This window comes from Dipodomys ordii, unplaced genomic scaffold (genome assembly GCF_000151885.1).
Source record: "Dipodomys ordii isolate 6190 unplaced genomic scaffold, Dord_2.0 Scaffold22, whole genome shotgun sequence".
NCBI lineage: Eukaryota > Metazoa > Chordata > Mammalia > Rodentia > Heteromyidae > Dipodomys > Dipodomys ordii.
In genome coordinates this window covers 3,676,780-3,691,418 of record NW_012267238.1, presented here as the reverse complement: position 1 = coordinate 3,691,418, position 14,639 = coordinate 3,676,780, and the positions used below count along the sequence as shown (strand labels likewise).

Sequence of the window (14,639 nt, the reverse complement as noted above, 5' to 3'; positions counted from 1 at the left end):
TGTAACCTAAAATAAGAAACAACAAGAACAGAATTATAATTATCTCATGTTAGGGAGTGATACAAAAGCAGTAAGTTAGCAGGGAGTCGGTGGGCCACACCTGTAATCCTAGTAACTCTGGAGGTTGAGAACTGAGGATCGCAGTTCAAAGCCAGCCCGGGCAGGAAAGTCTGTGAGACGCTAATCTCAATAAACTACCAGAAATCAGAAGTGGCACTGTGGCTCAAGTGATAGAATGCTAGCCTTGAGCTGAAGAGGTTCAGGGACAGTGCTCAGGTCCTGAGTTCCAGCCCCACAACCGACAAAAAAAGGGGGAAAAAAGTCAACTTGGGGAGAGGGGAAAAGTGGAAGAAAATAAGGTAGAAAGAAGGTAACACTCTTTAAAAAGAATTGTACTGATTACCTTATGTAACTGTAACACCTATGTTTATCACCTTTACTATAAGATATAAATTTTAGAGGGAGGGCGGGAAGGAGGGAGGAAGGGAGATAGATAGACAGATAGTTCAGTAAGGTATCTAGGTATAAAAACAAACAGTAGGCATTACTAACTTTTTTAACACCTTTTTTTTTTTACATCTTTTTTTTTTTTTTGCCGGTCATGGGGCCTGAACTCTGGGCCTGGGTGCTGTCCCTCAGCTCTTCAGCTCAAGGCTAGTCCTCTGCCACTTGAGCCACGGTGCCCCTTCTGGTTTATGTGGGGCTGAGGAATCGAACCAAGGGCCTCATGCATGCAAGGCAAGCACTCTACCACTGAGCCACCTTCCCAGCCCATTACTAACTTTTTATATAAGTATTATAACAGTTGAAAACCTGAGGATAGAACAGCTCACAAGGTCAGTGTCTTTTAGAAGAGAAATTTTATTTGTTGATGTGATATTATTAACCTAGTAGAAGCTTAGTAAACACTTAGTGAATATCCTCAAGGAATTCTCCAGCTAAGGGGAAGGTAGACAACAAAGCCATTAAATAGCTCTAGATAAGTCCTGTGATAGAAGAATATGCACTAAAGAGTGCGAGTATTTCTTCTGGATTTAGGGGTTTTCATTTTTTGCTTTTGCTGCCTTCAGCTCTGTTAGAACAAGGCAATAAACTGCGTAATGCCATGGTGATTTCTGCAATGAAATCAAGCCCAGACACTAGCATGATGTTAGACAATGTTCATCCTCCTCTGAAGGAAGACTCTCTTAGATCATCTACAAGGTAAGTTACAGCGTAGACACAAACCTCAACAATTGATTTCTTAATAGCTGTTTACAAATGGTTTTTGTCAAGTTATGAACAGGATAATCCCAAAGGTGTCCAGTAAATGATTCTTAAGGTTTTAAATAAGAAGGCAAAAGTAGAAGTTAAGATTCTCAAAATCTAATCCCAGTCCTGGCACTTGCTAAATATGTAAATGAGTAAATTCTTTGCTCTCTCAGAATAGGAACACTTTTATATAAAGTGGAGCTATTTTCTCTCCAACTTACAAAAATCAAATCTTATGCAGGAAAATGATGCAAAAGTCTGTGTTAATTTTTTGAGTCAGTCCAACTCCTTGTCATCTTTCTTAGCTCAATTTATTATGATTTAGATTTTGTTCCATCTGTTAGCCAGTCAATAAGAAAGTATTTTCCCACAACTTAGACTCAAAGCCTTGTCTAACAATCAATTTAAAGACCACATAGAAGATCACCTCCTCCCACCGACTGAGAATACAGTTTGGAATCCTGACACAAAAACTGATACCGAAGCTATACAGCTGCTATTAGGCAGGTAAGTGGTCTTAACTTGCTTTCTTCCTTTTAAGGTCTTCCTCCAATTCACTGAGTATCTTGTTAAATTTATCCTCTTAAAGCAACACTTCCTTAGATTAACCAGGTTAATTCCTGTTCCTCAAATTACTACTCATTGCCTACTAAATAAAAATCCATTCTTTTTTTTTTTTTTTTTTTTTTATGTCGGTCGTAGAGATTGAACTCTGGGCCTGGGCACTGTGCCTGTGCTCTTCAGCTCAAGGTAAGTGCTGTACCTCTTGAGCCATAGAGCCACTTCCGGTTTTCTAGTGGTTTATTAGAAATCAAAGTCTCATGGACTTTTCTGCCCGGGCTGGCTTTGAACTATGATCCTCAGATCTCAGCCTCCTGAGTAGCTAGGATTGCAGGCGTGAGCCACCGGAGCCCAGCTAAAAATCCATTCTTTAAATAAACGTCCAGTCTATAAATCCTCATTTATGGAATTGTCACCAACCTACCAACCCATTATTGTTTGAAGGACAGACAGCCAGGCATCAGTGGCTCACACCTGTAATCCTACATGCTTAGGAAGCTGAGATCTTGAGGTTGGTTTCTCTTTTTGGGTCCCGTTGTAGGGCCTGAACTTTGGGCCTCGGCACTGTCCTTCAGCTCTTCAGTTCAAGGCTAGTGCTCTACCACTTGAGCCACAGCGCCACTTCCGGCTTTTTTCTTTTTGCTTATGTGGTGGTGAGAAATTGAACCGAGGGCCTCAGGCATGCAAGGCAAGGGCTCTACCACTGAGCCACCTTCTCAGCCCAGATCTTGTGGTTTGAATACAGACAAATCAGAGAGACTCTTATCTCCGGAAATCCAAAACTAGAGCTGTGGCTTGAGTGGTACACTTATCCTTGGGAAAAAAGCTAAGCAATGCTTGATAAGAAATGTACTCAATTATCTTGCCCATGTAATTGTAACCCCTCTGTACGGTATTTTCACAATTAAAAAAAAAAAAAAAGCTAAGCAAGAACATGAGGCCCACTCATTTCAAACCCAAGTACTGGTATATACACATACATACACACACACACACACACATACACAAATATATACACATATAGATATACATACATACATACATATATATATATATGTATATATATATATATATACACACACACATAAAGGAGCTAACATTGTGCTTGACACATCGTACTTTAGTTACTGTTAGCTATTAATATTTTTACATGCCCTCAAAGCATGCCTATTGAATAAAATACTATATACATTACTGTCTTAGAAAGGTAGTAGGGGCTAGTGCTAAAAGGTATAAGAGAACATGCTTTTAAGAAACTACTTTGCCAGGCGCTAGTGGGTCATGTCTGTAATCCTAGCTACTCAGTAGGCTGAGATCTGAGGATTGTGGTTCAAAGTCAGCCCAGGCAGGAAAGTCCAGGAAACTCTTATCTCCAGTAAACCACCAGAAAACTAGAAATGGCGGTGTGGCTCAGTGGTAGAGTGCTAGCCTTGAGCTGAAGAGCTAAGGGACAGTGCCCAGGCCTGGAGTTAAGCCCCATGACCAACAAAAAGAAAGAAAGAAAGAGAGAGAGAGAGAGAGAAAGCAAGCTCTACTTAGTCTAATTTGGTTAAAGTTTAGACTTTTTTTTTTTTTTGATTGATTGTGGGGCCTGAACTCTGGCCCTGGGCACTGTCTCTCAGCTCTTCAGCTTAAGGCTACCGCTTGAGCTATAGCTCCACTTCCAGCTTTTTCTGCTTATGTGGTTCTGAGGAATCGAACTCAGCCTCGAGCATGCAACTCTACTACTGAGCCACCTTCCCAGCCAAGTTTGGACTTCTTCTAGGGAAATTTCAGGGTTACATAATCATTTGGTATGCTAGTGATAGGACAGGTAGAGTGAGAAGAGGTAGCATAGAAAAGGGGAAGTGAAAGCTAGACTTTGAAAGATTTTGAGTATTTATGTTAAAGAGCTTGGATTTCACAGTAAAAATTGGAGAGTCGGGGCTGGGAAGGTGGCTCAGTGGTAGAGAGCTTGCTTTACATGCATGAGGCCCTGGGTTCGATTCCTCAGCACCGCATAAGCAGAAAGAAAAAAGCCGGAAGTGGCGCTGTGGCTCAAGTGGTAGAGCACTAGCCTTGAGCTGAAGAGCTGAGGGACAGCGCCCAGGCCCAGAGTTCAGGCCCCACAACCGGACCCAAAAAAAAAAAAAGATTGGAGAGGCGCTGCACGCCCATGGTTCACACCTATAATCCTAGCTTCTCAGGAGGCTGAGATCTGAGGATCATGGTTCAAAGCCAACTTAGGCAGGAAAGGCCTTGAGACTCTTATCTCCAATAAATCACTAGAAAACTGGAAGTGGCGCTGTGGCTCAAGCTGTAGAGTGCTCACCTTGAGCTGAAGAGTGCAAAGACAGTGCCCAAGCCCAGTGTTCAAGCCCCACCACTGACCAAAAAAAAAAAGAAAAAATGGATAGGCATCAAACTATTAAAGAAGATAGAGTTTGTCACCACTATGAAGAGCAAATGGATAAGAGACATGGGAACATACAAGGGAGTACTTTGTCCTTCCTAGTAGAGATAGAAGATAAGAAATTAAAGGTTATTAGTTGTTATTTATTTTTGTATTACATGTAAAGCTAATGATGCCATAATTAATCCAAAATATGCATACGTTTGCTTAATGGAAGAAGGTATATTTCTGAATTAGCCATTATTTCACAAACATAACATGTAAAATTTAATGAATTGTGGTTACCTTTTCTCTCCCTACTAAAGCACAGACACTGTAAGAATATGGATTTTGTTATCTTAGCAATCTGTGTATCACCCAGAACCTAGCAGATTAGGTAGCCGATAAAATGTTTGTTGAGTGAGTGATATCATAATCAATAACTAGAGGTGGGTTTTGAGTGTGAGTTGTCATCTCAGAGGAGGGAGAATATAACTGGGTATTTATCTACTACCCTCTATTTAGTGGGAATCCAGCTTTCTAGATCTTTTTCCATATTTATTTCTGCAAGTTTAAAGAAAGAATAGTTCAACTGAAACTTCTGTTAAAGTGCTTTGCTTTGGTTTTCTCTGCAGTGCTGAATTATCCCAAGGTCATTTCTGGAATGGATTAGGCTCTCCTCCAGACTCCCCATCTCCTGGGAGTGATGTTTATTGCAGCAGTGAGCTGAATGACCCACAGTATGACCAGAGTCTCCTGGAGAAATTATTTTACACAGCACCTGTAAGTCTTTAAATCTGAAGTTTTAGAAATTGGAGAGGTATTGGGTTGCTTATAGGCATGATACCCAGAGAACTATCCATTTTATTTAGAACTGTCCATGTTATTTAGGGACAAGGCTAAATCTTAATGACAAATCTAAGGGACTAAACTAAATGTTTGGAACAAAGCTAAATGCTTTGCATGCATGAGGCCATGGTTTCAATCCTCAGCACCATTTAAAAAAAAGAAACTTTTATCATAATAATTACCTGAAGAAGAAAACATGTTCAAAAGATGCATATCAATTATTAAAGGCAGAATTCAAATTCAAATTTATTCAAATTGAATTAATTCAAATTCAAAGCTTGTTACCTTACTTAATATATATTTTATTGCTTTCTTAGAGTTTTTCTAAGAAATAGTTAATGTAGGGTTACTTCAGAACCATCCTTGAGTGGCTATATTCAAAATAATTCCAAAAATACCTCTATTCACAAAAGGAGTAGAAAATACTCCTATTGGCCTTTAAGGCATTCTCTGTTGAAGCAGTTTTACTTTTTTGTGAGTTCTTTCTTACATTAAGCTATATGTTCAGTTCATCGGTTCATATTCTAGAGTCTCTGCAGAGTGTGATCGCTTTTCCAAAGTAACCATTACATGAATGAACATTGTCATCATACTCCTTGTATTTTTCTACATAAAATACCTAAGTCAGGGCTGACTATAGAAAGAAAAGAAGTTTAGGCCAAGACATGGCTCAAGAGCTAAAGGGCCCAGCAAATATAAGGCTCTCAGTTCAATTCCCTTACTCCAATGAAGAAGAAACAAAAATGGGAGAGAAAGGAAGAAAATAAATAAGTTTATTGCCAAGCACCTTGGTTTGGGCTTGTAATCCTAACTTACAAAGGAAGGCAAAATCAGTAGCTCATAATTTGAAGCATCTCAAAGAAGTTACCAAGAACCCATTTCAACCAAGTATGGTAGTGTGTACTCATCCCAGGTACTTGGGAGGGATAAATAGGAGCATCATCATGGCCTAAGGTGATCCAGGCATAAATACAAGATTCTATTCAAAAAATAACTTTAAAAAAAGAAAAAAATCAGCTGAGAGTGTAGTTCAAATGGTAGAGCAACTGCCTCACAAATGGGAGTTCAAACCCAAGTACCACCACACACAAAAAATGATTTAGCTTGTAATTCTAGAGGCTGAAAGTTTAAACAGCATTGTGCAGGCTCAGGTGAGGTCTCCTTGTCTGCTTCATCTAATAGCACTTGGCAACTGAGGGAGCATGTGTGAGGAAAAGATCACATCACCAAATAGGAAGCCTGAGACTAAGGTCCCAGACTTCCATCTGAGGGCTCACCTCTTAGTGAATTAAGAATCTCCTATGCAGGGGGCTGGGAACACCTTCCCATGACTGGACCCAAAAAAAAAAAAAAGAACCTCCTATGCGGACTCAACTCTGAAAAGTCCCATATTCCAACATCACCACACTGCAGACCAAGCTTTCAACATATGACCTTTGGGGGACACACTTGAACAATAAATAATCCCCTATACTACTTAAACTAAATAAATTTTAAAAACATTTTTTTTGGGGGGGTCTGGTGGTGGGGCCTTGGGGGGGTCTGGTGGTGGGGCCTGAACTCTGGGCCTGGGCACTGTCCCTCAGCTCTTCAGCTCAAGGCTAGCGCTCTACCACTTGAGCCACAGTGCCACTTCCGGCTTTTTTCTTTTTACTTATGTGGTGCTGAGGAATCGAACCCAGGGCCTCATGCATGCAAGGCAAGTGCTCTACCACTGAGCCACCTTCCCAGCCCTGAAAAACATTTTTTGACTGAAAAAAAGTTAACTAATTAGTGGATTTTAAGTGCTCGTGTGGATTTTAAGTGAGGCAGTAGGTTTTAAGTGCTCATGTTCTAACCCAGGGTCAGTATCTGATCTCTTCTTTCCACTAGTAAGGGTTGATTGACATTCTTAAAATTGACTAACATACACAGCTTAGAAATTCAGCATTACCTTGTACTTTTTTTTTTTCTGTCAGTCATGGGGCTTGAACTTGGTCTGAGTGCTGTCCTTCAGTTCTTCAGCTCAAGGCTAGCATTCTACCACTTGAGCTACAGCACCATTTCCAGCTTTCTGGTGGTTTATTGGAGATAAAAGTTCCACGGACTTTCCTTCCCAGGCTTGCTTTGAACTGCAATCCTCAGATCTTAGCCTCCTGCATAGCTAGGATTACAGGTGTGAGTCACCGGCATCCGGCTTCCTTGTTCTTTTGGTTCCTAAAATTCTTAGCTTTTGAACAACCTAGTTTATTTTCACCCTAATTTCTTTTAGCCTATGAACCTACCTTGATTTTGATTGCTTTGTCAATACCATTTTTTTCAGTTTCATTTTGTAAATTTGCCATTAAAAAAAGCCTACAAGCAAAAATTCTTTTTAAGTTCATCTTGAAAAGATTATGTTGCTTCCAGAAGAACTTTTCTTATTTGGAGAGGGGAGTGAAGTTACTAAAGGTTAAACTCAGGCTTTGGTACTTGCTAGCCAGGCACTTTACCACTTAAACCATGGCACACTGATGAGTAAGTACACCTGGGCCATGATCCTGGATTTTTTTTTTTTTTTTTGCATAGTAGAGATGAATATACATACCACCATGCCCAACTATTGGTTGATATAGAGTTTTATGGATTTTTGCCTAGGTTAACCTTAAATGGCAATCTTCCCAATGTCTGTCAAAGGTATGAGCCACCACACCCAGCTAGAAGGACAGTCTTAGGATAACAGGATTTGTTCCTATTATCAGATTAACACATTATATGATATCTTGGTATGCTAAAGGGTGGAAATTGGAGATGATAGGCTAGAATAACTTGGAATTGATCATCTGAATTTATATTAGCAAGCCTTTGAGGGCTGGAAATGTGGCTTAGTGGTAGAGTGCCTTTCTAGCATGCATGAAGCCCTGGGTTCAATTCCTCAGTACCACACAAACAGAAAAGGCCGGAAGTGGTGCAGTAGCTCAAGTGGTAGACCTAAAGTGCTCAGGGATAGCACCCAGGCCCAGAGTTCAAGCTCAACAACTGGCAAAAAAAAAAAAAAAATTGAATCCAAATCATTATAATGCTATCTTCTTTGTTTATATATTATACTATAAGGGACTAAATGGTCAATTGTAGTCTTTTCTCACAAAAAAAAAAAGGAAGCAAGCAAGGAAAGAAGAAAGAAGGAAAGAAAGAAAGAGAAAGAAATAAAGAAATTAATTTAAGGGGACTTAGCCACTGGTTCCTCCCTGAGAGAAATTTGTGAAATATATTAAATAGTACATCTTAGCAAGATCAAAAGCAAAATATGGTCTGAGTAGTGAAAAAAAAACTTTGCATGCAAACTATTGGTTTGGTGATACCATTCTAATCATTTGGCCTCAAACTATTATAGAGATACAGGTTTTGAAAACCATAGACATCAAAACTGTTCATGGCTGCCTGACTTTTCTCATGAGGTAAGGGCACCATGTAGCAATGTATTAGAAGTGTATATGCAGTCAGGCGCCAGTGGCTCACGCCTAGAATCCTAGCTACTCAGGAGGCTGAGATCTGAGGATTGAGGTTCAAAGCCAGCACAGGCAGGAAAGTCCATGAGACTTTTTTTGTTTTTTGGTTGTGGGGCTTGAACTCAGAGCCTGGGTACTGTCCCTCCACTCTTTAGCTCAAGGCTAGCGCTCTACCACTCGAGCTACAGTGGTTTTCTGGTGGTTTATCGGAGATAAGAGTGTCATGAACTTTCCTGCTTGGGCTGGTTTTAAACAGTGATCCTCAGATCTCAGCCTCCTTAGTAGCCAGGATTATAGGTATGAGCCACTGGTGTCCGCTTATGACTTATCTCCAATAAAAGCCATCAGAAAAGCAGAAGTGATGCTGTGATGCAAGTAGTAGAGCTGTGTCTCAAGTGGTAGAACACTAGCCTTAATCTGAAGCGCTGAGGGACAGCACCCAGGTGGAGTTCAAGCCCCACAACTGACAAAAAGAAAAAAAAAGAAAAAAATGTGTATACAGCATTTAGAGAAATACCAAATGCATTATAGGCAGTCAGTAGTGGTATATCATTATTGAGATTTTTTCCCCCAGTACTAGGACTTGAACTCAGGGCTTTTTGCTCTTGCTTAGCTTTTTTTTCTTTTTCCTTTTGCACAAGGCACTGTTCTAGTTAACCATAGTTCCGGTTCCAGATTTTTGCTGTATAATTGGAGATAAGAGTCTCTTGGATTTGTCTACCTGGCTTTGAATCTCAGATCTTAGCCTCCTAAGTAGCTAGGGTTACAGGCATGAGCCATTAGTGCCCAGCTTAAGATTTTAAACAATCTACTTTCATTTATTTCCTTTGAATGGAATTTTTACATTTTCTTTGTGAACTTTAGATTGTCCTTTGTATAAGCAGAAGGAATATGAAATTGTGTCCTTTTTGTTAGTCATTTATCTTCTAAAGAGAATTTATCTTCTAAAGAGAAATACCTCATAACTGCTATCCTGCTAGCAATCATCATTTAGTATCCCCTTTTTGTTTCCTTTCCCCATAGAAGTCTGATGGCAGCATCAGTGATGTTCTTTGTGAAGATGATGGTAGGGTCCCATCAAAAAAATTAAACCAGTCAAAAGCTCTTGGTAGATCTTCTAAGGCTCTAGAACCAAATGATCAGAAGCTGAAGAGAGCATCAGTGGAAGAAAACAGGTAAGCCTCTGTATCAAAGCTAAGGAACATGATTTTCACAAGATCTCCTCAAAGTCAAATGACCTATGTTTGCTCAACACTATCAGAGTAATTAGATTACAGTAACTTAGTAAATCATTGCAATCCTTAAAAAGTGTAAGAACATGAAAAGATGGTGACTTAAAGCTGGGTGCTGGTGGATCACACTTGTAATCCTAGCTACTCAGGAGACTGAGATCCGAGGATCATGGTTCAAAGCCAACTTGGGCAGGAAAGTCCATGAGATTTTTATTTTTATTTATTTATTTATTTATTTATTTATTTTTGTCGGTCGTGGGACTTGAACTGGGCGCTGTCCCTCAGCTCTTCAGCTCAAGGCAAGCGCTCTACCACTTGAGCTACAGCGCCACTTCTGGTTTTCTGGTGGTTTTATTGGAGATAGGAGTCTCACGGTCTCTCCTGCCCGGGCTGGCTTTGAACCGCGATCCTCAGATCTCAGCCTCCTGAGTAGCTAGGATTACAGGCGTGAGCCACCAGCGCCCGGTTGAGATTTTTATTTTTTTATTTTATATTTTTGGTTCCAGTCGTGGGGCCTGAACTCTGGGCCTGGGTGCTGTCCCTCAGCTCTTCAGCTCAAGGCTACCACTCTACCACTTAAGCCACAGCGCCACTTCCGCCTGTTTTTTTCTTTTTGCTTACAGGGCCTCATGCATGCAAGGCAAGCGCTCTACCACTGAGCCACCTTCCCAGCCCAGTCCATGAGATTTTTATCTCCAGTTAACCACCAGAAAACTGGAAGTAGCACTGTGGCTTAAGTGGTAGAGCACTTGCTTTGAGCTGAAGAGCTCAGGGACAGCACCCAGGCCCAGAGTTCCAGCCCCATGACCAACAACAACAACAACAAAAAGATGGTGACTTAAAATGGTTAAGGAAGGCCAAGTATTGTAGCACGTGTCTATAATCACACTTCCTACTCTGGAGACAGAGGCAGGATCAAAATTTCAAGGCTAGCTTGGAGAAAGTTAAGAAAATCAATCTCAAAAACAAAACAAAAGCACTGGGGGGTTTAGTTGAAGTGGTAGAGTGGTTGCCTCGCATAACATGAGCTCCTGGATTCACTATCTGTTATCACTCAAAAACAATAATTTCAGTGAGACAGCACAGTACATACTTATATGTGAATGTAATCATACCTATGTAGAAAATGCCACTAAGGAAAGCAAATGACACAATAGTTATCAAAGAGTAGTTGGTAGCTGAAATAAACTATGTCTTTTCTAGGAAAATTACTTCTATAACACCAGTTTCTATACTTGGATGGATATAAATCTTTAGATTAAAATAATTTGTTTACATTTTTTTTAGATTTCTTTCATTGTAGATTAGGACCAAAATTCTGATAATTAGAGCCATTTTCACTTGCTGCCCTACTGCCTTTCTCCTCTTTTCTTTCAAACTATAAAATATTTCATGTTGGGCCTCTAATTCCTTGCTTGTCTGTGTGAACTCCTTGCAGAAATTTGGTTGAACAGATGACCTCAGAAATTCCAGAAGATGCCCCAGTGATGACATTAAGTGTGGCTAGACTGGCCCTTCTAGGTAGAACACATTCAGTCAGAATCATCATTGAAACAATGGGAGTCCCTCCAGATAGTCCTCAGATGACCCCTGGCAAAAAACCCTTTGCTGGGAGATCAGCTAAGCTGATAACAGCAAAAAAGTGGTATGTTTCTAACAGGAAAAAGGTAAATTTGAAGTTTTGGGAAAGTGCGGCTAATAATAATTTCAGTTGTGTAATTGAATAATTGTGTAATTGTGAAATGGTATAATTTGTCATGTGTGTTGGTGTGCATCACTCAATCAATATAAGTAAATTCAGTCTCCTCTAGATTCCAAGAACTATGCCAGGTAAGTAAGGGAAAAAAGAATATTAAAATGCAAACTCTGGTCTGGACACCAGTGGCTCCCGCCTGTAATCCTAGCTACTCAGGAGGCTGAGATCTGACGATCATGGTTCAAGGCCAGCCCGGGAAAGAATGTCCTTGAGATGCTTTCCTCGAATAAACCACCTGAAAACCAGAAGTGGTGCTATGGCTCAAGTGGTAGAGTGCTCCCCTTGAGCTGAAGAGCTCAGCGCCCACGCCCAGAGTTCCAGCCCACCCAAAAAAAAAAAAAAAAAATGCAAACTGATGGTATATAACAAGGCAAACATTTAAATGGCTATCTATACCATAGATTTTAGAGTCAAAAATGGATGTTTTATATATTTTTATTTTTTTGTCAGGTCATGGGGCCTGAACTTTGGGCCTGGGTGCTGTCCCTCAGCTCTTCAGCTCAAGGCTAGCGCTCTACCACTTGAGCTGAGGAATCAAACCCAGGTCCTCATGTATGCAAGGCAAGCACTCTACCATTGAGCCACCTTCCCAGCCCTACTAATTTGCTTTTTAATCACATTGTTTCTTTTATTATTAAGTAGTTGTACAAAGAGGTTACAATTTCAGAAGTCAGGTTAGAAGTGTAATGCCTCTTGGTCAATGTCACTCCTTCCATCTTATCTCCTATTTTTCCCTTCCCATCCTACATAGTTATATAGTTCAATTTTTACATAATATGCATTGAACATAATGACTATATTTTCTTATCCTTCCTCCTCCTTCCATTCCTGTGATCCTCCTTTTTCATCCTATCTTCCCTCTCCCCCCACCCCAACCAAACATGTTTCTATTTTCTGTGGTATCCATTTTGATAACATTGTTTCTTTGTCATTTTTTCTTTTTTTCAGCACTTTCTTTGTGGAGTATCACTTTCCTGTGGGCTTTTCCAAAAGTAAACTTGGAAAGACAGCTTTGATAACTGAAGTTGTTCGACTTGCCTCCAGTAAAATTACAGATGGAAGTAAGAAACAAACTGGTTTTTCTGCTCCTTACTTTGACTTTGGATTTGAGCCCCTCATTACTCATCAGACTTTTCAAGTACCTGAATCTAATCTAAGTCTAATCCTTTTCATTTATAAGTGAGGAAACAGGCCAGTGATTTTGCGACTACCTTGATGTAAGTAAGGCAGCAGGGCAGTAGCACAGCTGAGAATAGAACTCAGAGCATCTCTTAGACCATATTCATTCATTCTCCATTTTTGGGCTGGGAAGGTGGCTCAGGGGTAGAGCGTTTGCCTTGCATGCATGAGGCCCTGGGTTCCATTCCTCAGCACCACATAAGCAAAAAGAAAAAAGCTGGAAGTGGCGCTGTGACTTAAGTGGTAGAGCGCTAGCCTTGAGCTGAAGAGCTGAAGGACAGCGCCCAGGCCCAGAGTTCAGGCTCCACGACCGGACCCAAAAAAAAAACCAAAAACCAAATATCTCCATTTTTCTTTATCAAGATATATATCCTATAGTTCACTCATTTGATATTTACAGTTCAATGTTAGGAGAATATTTTTATCTCTAAAAAAAGCTCCATATTTAATTACATTTCCTTCCCCTATGCAGCCACTAATTTCTCTATTTCTAATCAATTTGTCCATTCTGGATCTCTCATATAAATTGAATCATGTAACATGATTGTTGTGATTTCTTTGGTTTGCCCCATAGTATTTTAAATTTTGTCTATGCCATGGTTTATATCAGTACTTTATTCTTTTTATATTTTAACAATACTCCGTATTTATCCATTCATCAGTTGAATAGACATTTGGGTTGTTTCCACTTTGGAGCAGTTTTGCCATAATGCTACTATGAAATTTGCTCAGGCCCTGAGTTCTTTTGCTCAAGGCTAGTGTTCTAACACTTTGAGTCACAGCTCCACTTCCCTTTTTTTTTGTTTTGTTTTGTTTTTTGTCGGTCTTGGGGCTTGAACTCTGGGCTTGAGTGCTGTCCTTGCGCTCTTCAGCTCAAGGCAAGCACTCTATCACTTGAGCCAAAGTGCCAGAGGGTTTTCTAATGGTTTATTGGAGATAAGAGTCTCACAGACTTTCCTGCCCAAGTTGGCTTTGAAGCATGATCCTCAGATCTCAGCCTTCTGAGTAGCCAGGATTACAGGCGTGAGCCACCAGTGAGCCACCAGTGCCCGGCTCACTTCTAGTTTTTGAGTGGTTAATTGAAGATAAATGTCTCATAGAGGCTTTTCTGCCTGGGCTGGTTTGAATCGTGATCCTCGGATCTCAGCCTTCTCAGTTGCTAGGATTATAGGGATAAGTCACGGTTGCCCAGCTTGAGCTTTTTCATTTTTTTTTTATGACTATAAACTATTCTATTGTGACAGTAGACCAGAATTTTCAGCCCTCTATTGGTTAGTATTTAAGTTGTTTCAATCTTTGGGTATTACAAATTAATAAATCTTGCACAGGGGTATTTTCTCATTTGTTATATCTTACTCAAATATGAGATATAAACAATTATCCTGAAATACATAACTTGGTTAAATATTGTGGCTTATGCTTATAATCCTACTCAGTAGGTAGAGATGAAAAGATTGTGGCAAAAAGTTAGTTAGATTTCATCTCAACCAATAAAAGCTGAGTGTGGTGGAGTATGCTTTTCATCCTACCTATTTAGAAAGCATAAATAGGAAGCACTTAGTGCAGACTAACTTTAGACCCTGTTCAAAAAGTAATACAAAATGGACTGGAGGCATGGCTCAAGTGGTCAGCCATCTCAAGGTCCTAATATCTCCTTTCCCTAAAAATACCATCTAAAGTAATATACCATTTTACTCAGCTATATTAGTTCAGTCTCTCCCCATCAGCTTCAGAAAGGGACTATTCAAGATTTGTCTTAATGGAAGGCATTTACTTCCTGATTATATGCTTACAACAGCATCAAAAGCTGTCTGGATGTTTGTCCAGAGCATTCATGTTAGCTGAAAGTAAGCATATTAGAGGAATTTCTAAAATAATTTTTTTTGGGGGTCTGGTCATGGGGCCTAAACTCTGGGCCTGGGCGCTGTCCCTCAGCTCTTCAGCTCAAGGCTAGTGCTCTACCACTTGAGCCA

General features: G+C 40.1%; 1 protein-coding gene across 1 annotated transcript in view; it reads left to right on the top strand.

The window, feature by feature from the left end:
- C2cd3 (C2 calcium-dependent domain containing 3) overlaps positions 1-14,639 on the top strand; it is a 109,983-nt gene that overhangs the window by 11,951 nt on the left and 83,393 nt on the right. The window contains exons 6-11 of the mRNA XM_013013964.1: positions 1,071-1,203; positions 1,630-1,758; positions 4,819-4,966; positions 9,523-9,674; positions 11,170-11,376; positions 12,436-12,548. Of these exons, the coding sequence (XP_012869418.1) occupies positions 1,071-1,203; positions 1,630-1,758; positions 4,819-4,966; positions 9,523-9,674; positions 11,170-11,376; positions 12,436-12,548 (882 nt within the window). The remainder of the gene's footprint in view (positions 1-1,070; positions 1,204-1,629; positions 1,759-4,818; positions 4,967-9,522; positions 9,675-11,169; positions 11,377-12,435; positions 12,549-14,639) is intronic.